Here is a 17,570-nt window from a genome sequence, read left to right on the forward strand (position 1 = left end):
GAAGCCACCAGCTGCCCTGTGCGAGAAAGATGGCGCTTTATAATCTTGTAAAGATTTACAGTCTCATAAACCCTCAGGAGGGGGTTTTAACCTACGTATCAAAATAAAGATGCTAGGAAATGACTAGCAGACTATATCTGCATACTAGATGGAAAGACATACAGAAATTGATGAAACAGAAAAATACTAGAGGCAATTTTATGTGAAACATCTTGCAATGTTGATATAAAGAATAAGTCAAAAAGAGAATAGAAATATAGCAACAGCAGGGATTAAAATATAAGAAGTGGTAGTATGGACAAAAAAGTTGAACACTAAGTTAAATAGATGCACAAAACTGAAAAAGATAGCCTAAACAATTCTTTAGCCGTTAAAAGTATTAAATTTATAGTTTTAAAATCTCCCAACAAAGGAAACATCAGATCCAGATAGTTTTACCAGGAAGTTCCACCAATCTTTCAAGACATACTCCCTTAAACTCACTGCCTCTGAGTCGATTCTAACTCATAATGACTCTAGAGCACAGAGTAGAATTGCCCCGTGAGTTGTGAAGACTAAATCTTTATGGGAGTAGAAAGCCTCATCTTTCCCCAGAAGAACAGCTGGTGGTTTCGAACTTCTGACCTTGCAGTTAGCAGCCCAATGCAAAACTCAGATACCACCAGGGCTCCTCTCCTCACCCACCCCACCCCCAAGGTGTAAGTTGCCCCAATTTTCTACTAATAGGAAAGAAACACTCTTTAGATTATCTATGTGCCTAGCAGTATCTTGACACAATTTGGCCTGGGGGTTATGAACATACAAAACTGTAGACCAATTTCATTAGTAAAATAAATGTAAATTACTAAACAAAATATTAGCAAAGCATGCATCTCACTGCTATCAAGTCAATGCTGACACATAACAACCCCTGTGGGTTTCTCAGACTGTCACTGTTTACAAGAGTAGAAAACCTAGTTTTTATCCCAAGGAGCTGCTGGTGGCCTTGAACTGCTAATCATAAACATCCCAGCCCAAGGCTTAACCATCACACCACCAGGGCTCCGTAGCATATATAGGCATGCATAAACAAATAGCAAATGACCAAGTTGAGTTTATCCCAGGAATGCAAGGCTGTTTTAACATCTTTAAAAACCCATCAGTGTAATTCACCGAGTTAATAGAAAAAAAAGGAGAAAAAGTATAGGCTGCATGAAGAGATGTAGAAGGTAATAAAATTAAATATCCATTTATGATCATAGCTCTTAGGAAACTGGTTTTATAAAAGGACTTTCTCAACCTAAAAAGGAGTATGTGCAAACTAAAAAAGAAACACAATCCGTAGTATTATACTTAATGATGAAACAATAAGAAGTCTCTTGAACATCAAACACAATGAGTTAGAATTGCAATCAATACCTGTGTCACCAATAAGATCCATTCCTGAGTGTCTTCAATCAAATTTGTAGGTTAAGTCGGGTCATGTGCATAAGCTTCTTGTTCAGCCTTAATTTAGTGCAAGAAAAAGCTTGAAGCTTTTTCAATAACTTAAAAGTGGTCGATGCAGCCAGTGAAGATGAAGAATTTGTTATGTGTAAGGGGTTAGGTCAATCATTTCGATGTGGGCAAATATACATCACTTTAAAGGGCAAGTAGGAGTTATCTTTGAGTCTTACAAATTCATAGCCAGGAAAATGCTTGCAGACAGAAGGTTGTAGCCAGAACACTGAGGCGAGATGCAAGGACAGGTCTGAGAACTGGAGAGGAGGGAATAAAACCAACGCTTTTGGCACTGGATGACCGCTTATGTAGAAAATCCCAAAGAATCTGCAGAGAATTATTACAAAGTGCTGTTCCATACACAGAGAAAAGTATTAAAAATCAGTTGCATTTGAAATAACAGAAGCAGTAGAAAGTGCGACTTAAAAAAGATACGATTCTTAATAGCACCCTGTTGGTGTTGAGTTGATGGATTCCAACCCACGGCAACATAGCAGATGAGAGATCTAGGAGGAGTGACATTGAAAAATGTACCCGATCTTTCATGTTTAAAGACACGAAAACAGCCCTAACTCTCTGCAGAGATATACCACATCCATGGACTGGACGGCTCAAGAGCATGCAGTTATTGATTCTTCTATAACAGATGTCATTCTAGATAAAATTACAATGACAACTCTAGCCGATGATCTTGTGAGTCTGGACGAGAGCGATCGAAAGGGCATGCCCCAGAATGAAACAGAAGCATCTGCACAGTCCGCGCGGGAAATGAGCATCAGGTACCTAGGGCCATGCAGGCTCAACCCAGTGACGCGGAGGAGGAGCAAGCGCAACGCGATTACATTTTACATGAAGGCAGAGCTCTAAAGAACACGGTGTTCAGAGTTAGACCCTGAAGTGCCAACGATGAAAAAGTACAAGGAAATAGCGAACCCCAAATGGAAACAGATGCGTACCTCTGAGGGGACAGGGACTGAAATGGGATTGGGGAGAGAAGCCCATCCCGAAAGGAACTTGGTGATGGTTATTTTTGAAGTTGGGAGGGGAGAGAGCGACACGGGGTGGGGGGTGGGGGGGTTGCAGTATTGATCTTCTTCCTGTTGTCGGCTTCATCCATATGCTTTTCATTTGCTTCATTCTTTAATTTCGGGAAATCCATGCCTTCAGAAGGATCGGCAGCAACACTACCATAAGGAAGCCCTGGGCTTCGGGTCCTGGTGGACGGCCCCCAGGCCACCCTCCCTCCCCCGGGGCCTTACCTTGGCGGGGTTGAGCGCGGTGATGACCCACACGCAGTGTGCACTGTTGTCGTACTGAATGGGGAAGTTGGGGGAGGTGATGATGCCCGAGGGGCCTCGAAGGTGGGCGTCACACATGCGGGCTGCGGAAAGGAGATGGAAGAGAAGCCTTTAATCCACACTTGGTCCAGCTGCCCTCCCCACGCCCCTCCCAGAGCCCTAAAGTGCCTGTCTGTCCAGTCCCACCCCGGGCGAAACCTTCTGATCCAAGGGAAGTCAGTGACCCTGGAACAATGGGGCAGGGCCGGCCACTGTGCTCTGTCCAATTGTGCTGTTGGCAATGGTGAACTTCCACAGGCAGCCTCAGCAACCTGGCTTCAATCGCGTCCCTGCCCCCACTGTGGCCAGCAGCTCATTTCCACCCATGTTGACCGGACGTTGGGTGCGCAGAAGCAGCCCCGGGCAGCCACGCACCAGCTCAGGACTAGCTCCCTAGCACCATTCATCTCACTTACACTTCAGTTTTCCAATAACAGCTAAGCCCTGCTGACCCCAAATCCGTTTAGCAAGGCCTCTCAACCCTCTTCTGGCCCCGTGAGCCCCTGATTCCACCCTGAGCAACCTCTCAGTAGACGGTGGGATGTCCTTGCTAGGACCACCCCATGAGGTCTTGGGAAATCTGTGTCTAGAACTGAGCCCACTGTGGACCCCCTGAGTGATTCCAAGTGCTCCTCAACCCTTCCCCACTCTCAGCTCATGCGTGGAACCGCTTTTGACGGGAAGCAGGAAGACTCAAGGTGAATTAGAAGAAGTGCTCTACTCAAGGAGGTATAAAGTGTTATCAATCATAGCTTAATCTAATTAAGCGCTTTAAAATAGCTTCTAACCTAATTAGATTAAGTAGTGATTGATAACAGTTAAGGTACGGCGTCGTAGATCGTACCTAGGTGTTTGCTTTCTCCACAGACATGTTCTTGAGTTCTCGCACCTCATCCCTCACTGCTGGCGCGCGGCTCGTTTAATAAATAGTTCCGAGAGCCCGCCCTGTCGCTGCTCACATGGCAATTTATCCTAATTGTAGGCAAAGTGCTCAACAGGAAGGAAATAGCAAGCAAACCCGAGAAGCCTAAGTACATAAAATGCAAGTGGTGTCAAACTTGGTTTCCTCTGACGGGAAAAATGTCCCGGAGCTCCCCTCCGAGGGTGGACAGGGCCGTGATCAACCTTGCCCAGGAAGGGTCTGGGAAGCAGGCTCCCGAGCTCCCAGAGATAATTCATCTCTTCTCATCTCAGCAGTTATCGAGAGCTTATTGGAGGCCAGACCGAGTGTGGGAAGAAGACAGTCTCTGGGGTGCCATTCCTCCTCCGTGAGGGCCGTGGGCAGGTGGAGAAAATCGGAGGGAAGCTTACACGAAGGCAGAGCAATCGCAGTCGGCGCCGTTTGCGAGAGGCCGCTGGGGCAGATTGCACGTTCTTCTCTGGATTCTCCTGGACTTGCCTTCATGAGAAAGGTTCTGCTGACCGCTCAGCCTGGCGCCCAGAGAATCTGCTTCTCCTTTGGCCTGACCCTAAGTCTCAGTTGAGTCAAGAGAAGCACGCGTGGGCCCTCTCTCGTGTCCACTCCCCTCGTGTGCATCTGATCGCTCTTTTGTTCTGAGTTGAGAAACACCTAGATTCGGAGATGGCACCTGCAATACCTGGGTCTGGAGTGCACTCGAAGGGTGAAAAGGGCATACATGGGCTTTGGGGTTTACCAGCTGACCCTTTGGGTTTGAGCCCAATATCTGTCGTCTAAGCCTGGGTGCATTCTGCTGCTGCTCTTCCTCGGTGGCTGGGGCTGACCATGCCCCCTCATCGGCTCCTGGTGAGCTTGGCATTCTGTCAGACAGTGGAAGTGAACCCCCAGCCCGGTGGGTACTTCGGGCACAGTCAACCAACATGCAGCAAAGGGAAACCCGACCTCCGGGCCAAGCATTGCACGAGTCTCAGGATTCCACTTCTGTCCCTCTTCTCTGTTTCTGAGATCTCTTCCCATGGGCCTGCCTTTGGTTTTTCGCCCTGACCGTACCTGAGACTGTCAGTCGGCGTTGCCACACAAGATTGGAACAGGCTAATGCCAACCAAGGTCATGGCCCCTCCCACTCTTGGGAAGGGGGCCTGTGGCTCCCGAACTCTGGCCCAGTAGAGTTCCCTTACAAACCCTCCTTCAAGACCACCTTGCACCTCTTTTGTAAGGTCAGCTATGCTGCCCAGAGGCTTCCGATTTAGACTTCATTTATCCTGTGCTCATTTCCAAGAATCAGTCTTTGCAGTCTGTTGAAACATGTGGAAGGTAATTAGGGAAAACAGGTCAGGAAGGCATTTGCCATTTTAAGGGTCGACTGAGATTTAATTAAAATGCTGTCATCGGCAGGTAGGCAGCATGGAGCACTTCTGTTGGGTGAGACTGCAGCGCCAGCTCTGTTTTCCCTCCACTCCCTGGTCAACATCCGGGGGCCTGTAAACAGACAGACTTCCCCAAGCAGCCAAATCTTGGGGTCTCACCAGCAGATGGAGAGCTCCTCACTGCCACCCACACAGACTGGCCAAATGGTCAGCGCTCAGACGCGTCTGGATAATGAACAAACACATCTCTACATTGCCGGAGCTGCCTTTGCCCATCGGCTGCTCTTTTTCTGTAGCTTTAGGGGAATACATCTTGAAGATTGTCTATGACTGAGTTCCACAGCCACCTCCACGCTTCATCTGAGCATCATGATCTCATATAACGGGGGACCAGGTCCCAGGAGCCCTGTGGGAAATCTCCCCGGACCTACAGACAGTGCTGGGCCCCAAACAACAACTTGGCACCAAAGAAGGGACCTGGTTCAGATACAGGTTCTCCTTGTCCCTCTCTTCTCACTAATCGTAGTCCACGGGTCCTTCATGCTGCCTCCCCTGGCTTCTCCTGCCCCTGGCCTCCCTCTCTGCCCGATCCAGTCTGCTGGAACTACCTCTCCACCATCAATTCTAAGGCAAATAGCCCTATAATGCCCCTGCCCCACCACCTGCTATTGGGTCTCTGCAGCATCTTTCTGGACTACCTGTTCCAACTTCTGTTTAATTTAAGCCCACCTTCCCGCTGCTCCCCACAGCATCCTGGGTAGCACTCTCTAGTGGAATTCTCTCCCCTCCTGTGTGTCTTCCCACAGACCGTGGCTGCGCTTTGGGAAGGGTACTTCTCTGATCTTGAAGAGACCTCCACTCCATTGATAGCAAGTAACGTTTCTCTCTGCCTAGCAACCCTCTCCTGTCTTCCCTCCTGTCCTTCTCCTGCCATTCGCCTTATGATCCCTTTCTGGCCGATCGGCCCCCACCCTGGTCCCTCCAATCTATGCCCCTTTCCCTTTGACTCAGAGCCTGGGAAATATCAATTGTGAATGAACCTCTCTATGTACATTCTCCACATCTGCCCCCATAGCGTTGAATTTTTCTGGAGACGGTCACATGAGTAGGAAGAATGAGGTCACTATGAATTCAGGATGACCCACCTGTTGCCCACTCACCTTCCTATTTCACTCTATTAAGTTCACGGACTCAGTTTGCTCAGAGACTTTGTCATGGCTGCTGGACACCCCTCTGGCCCTTCATCCTGTGCTTCTTCCCCCTCTGCTCTCAGTGCATGACCTTGTCTCGCTCTCCATGGGAGAAACAGAAGCCATTTGGCTGACATATACACTCTCTCATCTCCCAGCTCTGTAACCCCAGCTGCTTATTCCCACCTTCTTTCTGTTTGCTTCCGTTGCAACGAGGCCAGCCCCTCCTCATGAGATCTGGTACCCCTCAAGCTGCCACTCCAAGCTGAGCCATATCCACAGACACACCAGAGACCGCTATCCTAGGAACTCGGGGAACCGATCTCTGAGAGCATCCAGTTCTTCGCACCATCACCCCAGCTCCTCAGTGAAGTGACCTCAGTCTCGATGCACCTGCAGTTCTCCAGGGTCGACCACTCCTGTCCGCTGACTGCAAAGCCCTGTCACTCCTCTTTCCCTACTCAGGACAGACCACTCACCAATGCCTGCAGCTCCACTCGGAAGAAGGAAGTGCCTGCCTGTGACCACGCCCACGTCCCTTCTTCCTCTGGTATCGGGGCTACTAGAACCGCCATCTGGCCACATTCATGGCTCTGACCAGCATGGAATCTTCAGGCCAAGGCAGTCCTTGCATTAGTCTCTGTTCAGTCCCCTCACCAAACCCGGGAAGAGGCCACACCAACCATTCGGCCCTCGGGGAGCCACTTAACCTCAGCATTTTCTGTCCAGTCAGACTGCACACGACCTCTCTGGGGTACCTGACCTTCCTGAACCTTCTCAGTGAGACTCGCACTCAGTGCCTTCCAGATTCCACGTGGTCTTCTTTCCAATCTTCTCTCCATCCTCCTCAGCTTCCTGCTCAGCTGAAAACCCCTTAAAAGCAGTTGCTTAAGTCTGAGCCAAAGGCATACGGGCTTTCTGTTGCACACCGCCTGCAACTTCTCTGTGACTTAATGCTCATATCAAAGTAAAAAGCTACTCCAAAATGGGGAGGGAGAAGTTCTTCTCGCCACAGAGCCAACTAATTTATAGTCTGCAGGGACTGTCCAGGTTCAATTTTAAAACCGTAGTAGGATTGAGCCTTAGAAGTCATGGTTTGAATCCCGGCTTAAGTGATTAGCTTTGTCAAGTAGCTGACCACTCTAAGCTTCAACTAAACATGCAATATGGTTATTGCTGCTGTCCTCATAAAGGAAGAATGAAAAATGGCGAGTACAGTGTGATATACAATATAAATAGCTTAGTAAATGGGAGCTTTATCATTAGCACACAGGTAAGGGGCTCAGGGGCCTTCTCGGGGCTGGAGAAATGCACAATGTATTCTCGTGTAGCTATGTGGCACCTAGGACGAACAGAGGCGAGGAGGGGAGGGAGAAGAGGAAAAGAGAATCCTGGATAACACCGTGTGGTAGTTACATAGTCTGGTGTCAACCTGAGCCTATTAAGAGTGAAGGGGAGGAGTTTAGGTCAGACCCACACTTTCTGCTTTGTTTTCCTACCGATAAGACACATGGAGCTATGCTGATGGAACCAGAGCCCCATAACTGGAGGAGCCACACGGAGACCACACCAGCACTGAGATGCTTCAACCGCCACTGAGATGGACCCACAAGACCTTCCACCCACTGGCCTGTGATCTTCCTGCATTCGACATCATTGCATGTGCTGCGTGAGTCTGAAGAGTAATTTATAGACTAATATGGGACATATGGGCTAATATCAGACTTATGGACTTGATCTGGGCTGGGATATTTTCTTAATATTCAATTACTCTTTATATAAAGCTCTTTCATATATATATATATGAATTTGTTTCTCTAGGCAACCCACACTGTGTTTCAGACATAGGCCCAGGAAGTTTGACTTAGTAAAAGCCACCATCAAGTCCATTCTTACGCATGTGTGTCAGAGTTGACCTGCACGCTATGAATTTTCAACAGTAATGATCTCTTAGAAATAGATAACCAGGCCTTTCTTCTGAGGCACTTCCGAGTGGCTTCAAACCACCAGCCTTTGGATGAATAGCGGAGCACTTCATAATGTGAGCCACCAGGGACCTTGAGGAGGGTCCACCACCTGCAACTGTCCTATAATCATGATCACACTTAATGTCACCTGGCCTGTGTATCCTTTCTCACACTACACCCCAATTTTACAGATGAGGAAGAAGGCCCCAAACCTGTCCACAATGTGCCCTGTGCCCTGTGGTTCGCTAATAGTAAATTTGGAATTTGAACATGGGTTCCCAAGTCTAGTGATCTATCCACGGAAAAGACTTATATTCTAGACAGGAGAGAGAGAGAGAGAGAGAGAGAGAGAGAGAGAGATCTATACATTTGCATATAAAAGTATATATAGTATATGCATGACACATACATATATAAAAGCTCAGGAGATAGTGGCTGAACCACAAAGGGAAAATAGTTTGTGTTTTGCTGTTAATTTTCTTTTAGTCAATTACTCTCTGCAGTTCAGCTGGCGATGGGTCACGGTTCCTGTCCTCACTCAACACCAACTTTCGGTTGTTGTTAAAAACAACAACAGCCTCAAAAAAAACTAGGTGTCTGGCTGTCCCTTTGGTCCCTTCTCCAGGCCAGTGGTTTGCCAGCGGCATTCCAAGGAACCCGGAGGTGCCTCAGGTGGCTGAGGGCTGCTGCGTGCGGGGAGGAGCGGGGCAACTTCACGTTCCTGGCCTTGGCTTCAGTCACAAACCCAAACTCCACCCTCACTGCCAAAGAGCGAATCCTGATTCAAAGATTCCGACTGCTCTATGAGACAGACTAGAACTGGCCCCCTTTTGGTTTCTCTGACTTTAAATCGGGAGCAGACAGCCAAGCTCCCCTTAACTCTGCTTTATTTGTCAGATTGTTAAAACACACACACACACACACACACCTTCTCTTTCAATATTGAACTTGGTATGTGAAATAATCCCACTATGCCCTAGACTGTCTGGCCTTGCCTTTCCCTGTGAGCTGAAAAGAATTAGCAGAGCCATGGTCCTCAATCTATTTGGGTTGATAAAATGTCCAAGGAGTCAAAATTAGAAGCTTATTTTTTTCAGGTGGGAGGGAAAGAAAAGAAAGGCCCATGCATATCTAATTTCAAATTCCAAAATGAGGGCGCAGCCTATATTGTTCACTCATTTCAATCATGAATTCATTCAGTTGGTCCTCAAACATTTGTTGAGCGCCTATTATTTGCCCGGCCCCGTGTTTTAGTAGAATTAATTGTGTGGAAAATGAATATTTAAAATCAAATCATATTTTAAATGCATTAGATGAAATATCATACCACAGTGTACGATAGCAAGCCTTTTCATAGCTCCTGTTCACCTGTTTCTTAATAGATCAAGTTTGGAATTAAAGCTTTTTATCTTTCTCTTCCCCACCCCCTCCTTTATAGCAGGACTCACACACGTTCCTAAAAAACATAACTCTAAAGACAAAAGGAATTGAAACAGAAACCTTCGAAGCTGCCAAAACAAAAGGGCCCTGGAGGCCGAAATGTACACCAGCAATTGGTTTTCAGGGAAGCCTAGGGCAGCTCAGAAGCCCCCGAAGGCTCAGCGCCCTCTCTTTCTCCCCCGCAATGGCTTCTGGGAGAGCAGAACAGAGGCCACAGAGGCAGGCAGGCTAACCTGTGCCGAGCACCCACTGTCCACTAGAGATAGTGCCTGCCACCTGCTATCACTCGACTTGTCTGAATTTCACCATCTCTTGGCGGGGGAGTTTTGTTTTCTCCGTTTCACAGATGAGGGAGGGCCATGTGGCTTAAAAGACATGAAGGCCACCACCGAGGGCCACCAAGATAACAGGTGGCAGACTTGTCACTTAGATTAGAGTCTCTGTGACTCCCAAACTGCCGTTGGATGATGATTGTACCAGACAGCGAGGGAACGGGTTCCTAAAAGAGCCTGCAGGACTAGAGGTGACTAGTTTGCTTCGGGGCTCGGGCGGGCAACACTCCAGCGGTGCTCAGTAATTCCAGTGAGGCGCGAGCTCAGAAGCCTTGCAGACACTGGCCTCACCTTGGAACCAGGACTGTAAAGGCCATTGCCACTTCTAGCCCTTGCAGTAATGCCCTGAAGAAGGTTATATGATCACCTCCTTTTCACAGGGGGGAAAGAAATTCAGAGGACTGAGGATTCTAATCTTCAAACATCCAGGTACAAATGATGGTGCTTAGATTTAAACCCAGTTCTGCCTGGCTCTGCTTTCCATGGCTAACCCCCCTCACCCCCACCCCCACCCTCACCCCCCACCGCTTCATGGTGGCAGATGATGTAGTGGTTATGCACTGGGCTGATGAACCACAAGGTTGGCAGTTTGAAGCCACTAGCTGCTCCAAGAGAGAAAGATGGGCTTTCTACTCAAATAAGGAGTTACAGTCCCTGAAGCCAGCAGAGGCATGTCTACCCTGTCCTATAGGGTCTCCATGAGTCGGCGTCGACTCAGTGCGGTGAGTTTGGTTTTTCATGGTTTGGGTTTGATAGTGGCAAGGAGTTCACATATCGGCTGCTACCTCAAACTAACGAGAGGCGTGAGCTCACCCAGAGGGGCCTCAGAAGAAAGCCGCGGCGACCTTAATTCCGGAAAATCAGTCACTGAAAACCTTAGGATGCCCAGTGACACCCATGAGGTTGCCAGGAGGCAGAATCCAACTGAGAGCAACTGGTTCTGTGTTCAAGAAGGCAGAGGATTGAATGGGCTAACGGGGATGGCAAAGCTGGGCTTGGTGCTTAGAGCCACAGTCAGCTGAGGATCGAGAGCCCGTGACTCAAAATCCGGAGCGGGGGTTTGAACGCGACACTGCATGTGTCTGGGGGAAAAGATGAACTTTAGGACACAGCTATAGACTTCTTCCCAGCCATGAGCACATCCATGGACACAGCCACCCCCACCGAGGGCAGCCTTTCCTCCTGTGAGACAGTCTTGGAGAGAGGTCCCGTCTCACTGCGACTGGACCACGTGGTTATGCCGCCTCCTTCAATAGAATTCTGAGGTCAGAGGCTGGCCAGGCAGCTTTTCTTGGTCCTTGGACTTGGTAATTCCCTGCCTCTCCAAAGAGCTGGTGTTTGGGAGCGGCCCGGTAATCAGCCATCCAACCGCTCTTTCTTGGGCACCTACCATGTGGCCGGCCCAGTTCGAGGCAGTCACCAAAACACACTCGGTCATACTGCCCTATGGAACTCAGATTCTTGCATGCAGATGTTTGCTTTTGTGTCGAGTACTTCCAAATCATGAAGTGTTTCCACACCCACAACCTGACCTTCATATTAAGCACAAAACAGGGAGGGTGGTGTGCTTATCTACCTCTCTAGGAAAGGAAACAGGCCGAGGGAAAAAGCAGTAATTTGTCCAGTTGTTCATGGCTCGTGGAGCAATGCTGAGCATTGATTCCAAAATTCTTCTTTTGTTTGACTGTTTTTTTAAGTGGTAGCTATGCAAATCTTTGAAATAATACAGCTAAAGTCAGTGGAAAAACACAAAGCGCATTTTTAAAGGTCATAGTGCCACCTTAGAGTCTAGTGAGGATTCATATAGGTAAAGCTTATTGGACAGATATTTTCATGACTCCTCTCCAGGTCACTTATCAATATGTGAAAAAAAGGAGGTGGGTCTCACCTCAAACTGGGTTCTTTTCTCAGTGGGCCAATGCTTTAGGTTCCTTTTCCTGGACCTGTCTTATGCTACCCGGATTTCATTTCAGTGACCAGGCCTGGGGAGAGGCAAGCATTGCCCTTCCTAGACCAGAAAGACCCAGAATGTAGCCCTGTGGTGGTCCATGGGGCTTCTCTCCCAAAGGGTCACTCCAAAGGGCCACCGTTGGCTTTGTTGAAAAACTCCAGCATTTTTGCTTCCCCTTGAACTCAGAAACTCTGGCTCCTGCACCTGTTTGCCTATTTGTAAGCCGTGAAAGAGGAGTGCACAGGAAATCAAAGGCTGTTTAACAGCCTGCTGGTCAAGGACTCTTTTAGTCCTTGACCTGGAGGAAAAGGTCAAAGGTTTCTCTGCCCTGTCCCAGTGAAGGAAAACACTTGGGGATGGATGTTTGAAGATATTTGGGGAAGGGGAGGCTAAGCCTACACAGCCTTGGTCCGTGTGATCCTGAGAATGTGTGTTGTAGGGCCATGAGAATACCATGCTCAGGTGTGGGATGGAGGAATCCCACAGAAACCTACTTGAGCCATGGTCCATGTCATCATTGAGCAGCGTGAGTAAAGCATTCTTCCAGCAGAAGTGACAAGTTGGCTGATGGCAGTCTCTGAGTCAAAAAACAAGGGCATCGAGGTAGCTACTTTGGAATGTGTGTGTTACGATAGAGTGATTCAGGGTGAGGGCAAACTCCCTTCCTCTCCAGGTAGTCTTGGATACCTTTGTGCAATGAGCTAGGGGCCTGCCTCTCTTGTTAAGATGGAGAGGTCCGAGCAGGGACCATGTCTGCCTTCCCCACTTCTGTGTCTCCTGGTTGTAGGAGGCTTTGAGGGGAAGTGCTAAACAAACATGTCAGTGAGTCATGAAATGCAGGGACCCGAGGCCCACGGTCATTCACCAAGGAACAGGGGGTAAGCTGGGTCCAGTCTGGACGAGAGGCTAGGCATCATGGTGCAGGGTTCTGTCCACCATGCTCAGCCCCACTTGGTCAACCTCCCTTCCCTGGGCCACCCTCACCTCGGCAGACCGGCCTATGGTCACTCCAGGCTGCAAACATGTCGCTCACTTTCATACAGGTGATTCGCTTGGACCCTTGCAGGTCATAGCCCTCGTTGCAGGTGAACTGGACGCTGGACCCTAACCTGGGAGATAAGACAGGGGGGTGAGCATAACCCCTGGGCTTTGCCAACGCCCCAGTGCTGAGTCCCTTCTGGCGCCATGAAGAAGTACCCCCTTGGCCTTCATTTCTTCTGCCCCTTAAGCTCTGCCCCACTGTTGGAGCACGTACATTCTCCATCCGACACATCTGCTCTTCGTCTTCCTGTTTTGGACAACTCAGTGCTTTTAGGATTGAGTTAAAAGGTGACTTTGTGAGCCAAACAGCAATCCTCTGAGATGGGCAGCAATTAGGGCAGCTCAGAGTGGGTGGATGATGCCCATAAACTTTAATGAACATGGAGGATTGTGGGAAGATGGCTTGAAAGGCAGAAACTGCGACACGTACCACCTCAGGGCCCCAGGGTCCCCTAGATTACCAGAGATGTGGGCTTCCTGCTTTTGTCGAATCGAGAGGGCTGCCCTGTGTAGCCTGCGTCTGCCAGGCAACACGGGCAGTATACAGACCCTCTCCTGAAGGCAGAGGCACTGTCCCCAAAGGCCATGGTTTACATTCTCGATGCCCCTTTCAGGAAGGCCAGGCTCTGCCTTCTCCCAGCCGGGCCACCCCCACCCTGCATGCAATCAGAAGGTTTCCAAAGAGAACTTACCTGAAATCCGAGCCTAGTCTTTTGCCCCTTTCGGGTATGCCAGGGTCTGGACACATATTATGCCCTTGAGACACACCAACCTGAGTTACTACAAGGCAAAAAAACAGCACATACAGAGATGGAGAGTCACAGGTCGGCACCAGCTAGGGCCGTGTCACAGGGCGGGAGTGGACAGGAGACAGAAGCAGGGCCTGCTCCACGGGGGCTGCGGGGGCGGTTGGGCTGGGGTTTCCTGAGTGTGCAACGTGGGGCCGCTTTTGACAATGTTCTTGGCAAGCCAAGTCCAAGTGAAATTCACGGAGAGCACCTGGACTCCGAGGCAGGCACCCCATACCCGCAAACTCCCCGGTGCCCTCGCCCCCCACCAGCCGCCTTGCCCAACCTCCCAGTGGCCTCCCCACCCTACGCTTCAGATCTGGAGATGGTGACTCGAGATGAGATGAGCCCCACCCCCAACCTTCAGCCCCGAATGGAGAAATGACTCAAAGAAAGTTAAACAAAAGGTGACGTGTGATCAGAAACGGTAAAGAATGCAAGAGGACGCTGCAGTCTGAGGTTCAAGGCCGGAGAGTTCGCACACACATGGACATTGCTGAGAAACCTCTGCCCCGGAGCAGTTTCTCAACCCGAGTCCACAGCAACCGGGGCACTGCCCGCCTGATGCTACTGGCCCAAGGAGGTGGTGGTGCCTTGGGCAGGTGGAGCAAACCTCGGGACACTTGCCAACACCGGGGTCCCGTTTACCAAACCCTTAAGCACAGTCGGCTTTCGCTGAAGGAGAAGCTGTGTCAGGGAGCGGCAGAGGCAGATTCTTTTCTCTGGTCCACAGGCCCCAAGGGGAGGCCTCCCACCCACGGCTGTTCATTGTTCGCGGGAGGCTCATCCGATGGGGCCAAAGCCCACACACACCTTTGAATTTTTGGCTTTTGGGGGTGAGCAGAGGCCGGGAATGAGAAGACGTCTTGGTAAGAAAAGTCCTGCCAGTCTCAGGATCCCAACGGCAAGCTCTGGGCAAAGGAAGAAAGCTGATCCCGAGCAATGTCCCCCACTCCCCGAGTCTGTCCCTTTTGCACCCAATTCAATGTCCTGAGATACAAGCAAACACTCCACCACCCACTCCTAAGTGTGCAGCAATTAGCAACTGAGCGCCTATAGTGCACAAGGCCCTGAGACCACACATGTCAAAGGCAACGAGAGATGGCCACTGTCCTCAAGTTGCTCCTCCCAGGTGACCGTGATGGGGGAGAGGTGTGTCAAATGAATGATGCAACCACAGGGCTGTCCAGACGAAGAGCAGGTCTTGAATACCTGGGAAGAGGACATTGAATGTGGCCCTTGGAAAACACTAGGATTCCGATACATGGGAATCAGAAAGAGGCGATTTATGCAGGGAAGCAGTTTGGGGGGGGGGATGCGCTGGGAAATATGGTCACAGAACTTGGGGTTGTTGTGCTCTCTGGTAGAAGAGGAGGGAGGGGGGTGCATGATAGGCAAAAGGGGGAGGTGAGGTGTCAGAGGTGAGACACCTCAGGGGTTCAAGTCTGACCCTGAAGAAGCTCAGGACACTTGGAGGACACTCAGAAGACACTGGGGAGCTCTGAGCAGGAGAGAGATGTGGTAAGAACTAGAGGGCTAAGAAGAGACAAGTTGGGAAGGTTTGTGATGGTCCAGGCAAAGGCTACGAGTCTGGTAGCGGGGACAGACATCGTCAGCATGGTAAAGAGAATCCAGGGTTCATGGAAGACTTGGGCAATGAGCAGAGGGAAGAGGGATTTCTTGGGCCTGAGGGCTAGGAGGATGCAGGAAAATGGGAAGTTCCATTTGAGACTCGCTGAGTGTGAAGCTCACTGCTGGGCATAAACCGTGTTCAATCTCCCTGTAGCCCAGGGCAGCGCTGACCAAGGGACTCTTAGGGATTTGGGTGGACCACATGTTCCAGCCGGATGCCAGGTGTCCTCTTGGTTGTCTAGCCATGAGCTGGAGGCCTCCTCTTGGACAGCCCCCCTTTCTCTAACCTTCCAATCTGCCAGGTTACAGCCACTCATACCACTGGACACTTGTCCCCTACCCCCATGCCATTCTTCGCCAAACCTCTACCATGAAGGATAGTACACCTAGTTAACAAAGCCCCTGTTCCCATCAGTCCAAAGCCCGTCCCACCCAGGAAATAAGGTGGAAGTGCTATCCCAAAGCAGAGCAAGCTCACATCCTGCCTCCTTGGAGCCTTTGTGGTTTCCAAAGAATGTGAAGGGAGTTCTCCCAGGGAGGACCTGGGTCCTCAGGGACATGGAGAGCCGGGTAGGAGGAGAGAGGAGGCTCCCCTCTAAGGAGGTAAGGACAACAGCCCTGGGCTGTGGGTTGGTGGCTGCAAAGCCAGTGCCGCTTACATTTCCGTGGCGATCCACCTCCCTGCCGGCTTCAAAGCTAAGCTCGCCCCCTCTTTAGGCCCCGCTGATTCAAACCTGTGCAGTACCACACCCATCCCAACAAGTCAGGCGACCACCCCACGGGAACCAGACAGCCTCTGGGGGCACACTGAGAATCCAGAGCAAGCCCTTGGCCCGAACAAAAGGTTCGGTATTACCACCACCCAGTAAGCAGATAGAGCAAACGGCTGACGAATGAGGCTAGGCTGGGCTGGAATGGAGAGACCATGGCAAAGCCCACCCACTGAGCACAGGCCAACCCTCAGAGCAGTCCCAGCTGCCTGCCTGTCATCAGCCAGACCACATCGAGGCTCCACCAGCATGCAAGGATTATCAACTCTGGCGGTGACGCAGCTCACACCCTGAGTGCCCTGTTCCCTGTGGACGTCTGAGCAGGTGACGAATGACATCACTCCCCCACCCCTACCCCCCATGCATGCCCTGTGGGCCATCAAAGGCTCCCTAGGAAGCGAGCAAATGTAAACCTCATTGAATAATTTATTGTATAAATTACAGCTGCAAGAGGTTTTCCCCTTCCCTCCCTGCATGCCAGCCTTCACCTTCTAACTCAAAGCCAGCTGCTTGTGTGTACAGCATTCAGATGGCATTGGCTGGAGAGGGAGGAGAAGGGAGAGGGCGAGCCTTACCCCAGTCCCATCAGAGCCCCTGTGGAGAAGGAGGGGCCCACACCTGCTCAGAAAGGCAGTGACTTCAACCCAAAGGCACAGGCACGCAAAGCTTGAGACACCTGTCCACAGGACACTTGGCCAGAATGCTAAAGGCGAGACACCTGCAGACACGCGGCCCACCTGCCTCTGAGCCTCTGGAAGAGCACACACATTCCTTCCCGGGGAATGTTCCACACAGAAGCCCAGCGCCTCGTTGGTAGAGAAAGGTTGTTTTCCCAGAGGGTTCTCATATCATGTCCTTAGGATCGGGTCTCTTCATCTTTCTGGGGGGAGGGGGTGTGTTTGGACATCTCTGAGTTGCTCATGAAAACCCTGGTCCCCCATCTCCAGAAAAATGCACCCACACTTCACAAATCACAGGCCAACAATGTCCACAGGAGAGCCCACAGCTCCCCTACAAAGAAGGGAGGGTGGGGTATCATGTACAGGTGTAGGAGCAATGGGGATCAATTGCTGAGGACACAATTGGGATAAATCCCAGCCTCCCACCTAAGGGCTGTCTCCTCAACATCGGCTGTGGCGTCAGGGCAGCTCCGAACCAAAGGCATGTCTGTCGGGTTCCTCTGGTCTCTGTGATCACAGACAGAAGGGAACGCGGAAACCCAGGGTGCCGACCACGCCAGCCTTCCTTCAGATCCCTGACCTCACGCTCAGTTCTGGCCTCCTGCTCCGTTGCTCAGGCAGCCCAGAAGCAGGGCCTCCTGGTTGCCCTTCAGCCATCCGGGCCCCTCAGGAGGGCA

At 50.4% G+C, this 17,570-nt stretch overlaps 1 protein-coding gene across 4 annotated transcripts in view; it reads right to left on the bottom strand.

The window, feature by feature from the left end:
• Positions 1-17,570, bottom strand: part of CSMD2 (CUB and Sushi multiple domains 2) — a 781,206-nt gene that overhangs the window by 367,326 nt on the left and 396,310 nt on the right. For 3 of the 4 annotated variants that reach the window (XR_012785340.1, XM_075553737.1, XM_075553731.1), the window contains exons 8-10: positions 13,716-13,803; positions 12,967-13,091; positions 2,739-2,860 (exon numbers count right to left, since the gene is read on the bottom strand). The exons of the other annotated variant lie outside the window; for it this stretch is intronic. Coding sequence is in view for 2 of the 3 variants with exons in the window: in XM_075553737.1 (XP_075409852.1) it covers positions 2,739-2,860; positions 12,967-13,091; positions 13,716-13,803 (335 nt within the window). In the remaining variant the exon portion in view is untranslated. The remainder of the gene's footprint in view (positions 1-2,738; positions 2,861-12,966; positions 13,092-13,715; positions 13,804-17,570) is intronic. 4 annotated transcript variants of the gene reach the window in all.

This window comes from Tenrec ecaudatus, chromosome 1, assembly GCF_050624435.1.
Source record: "Tenrec ecaudatus isolate mTenEca1 chromosome 1, mTenEca1.hap1, whole genome shotgun sequence".
In the NCBI taxonomy this organism is placed as follows: domain Eukaryota; kingdom Metazoa; phylum Chordata; class Mammalia; order Afrosoricida; family Tenrecidae; genus Tenrec; species Tenrec ecaudatus.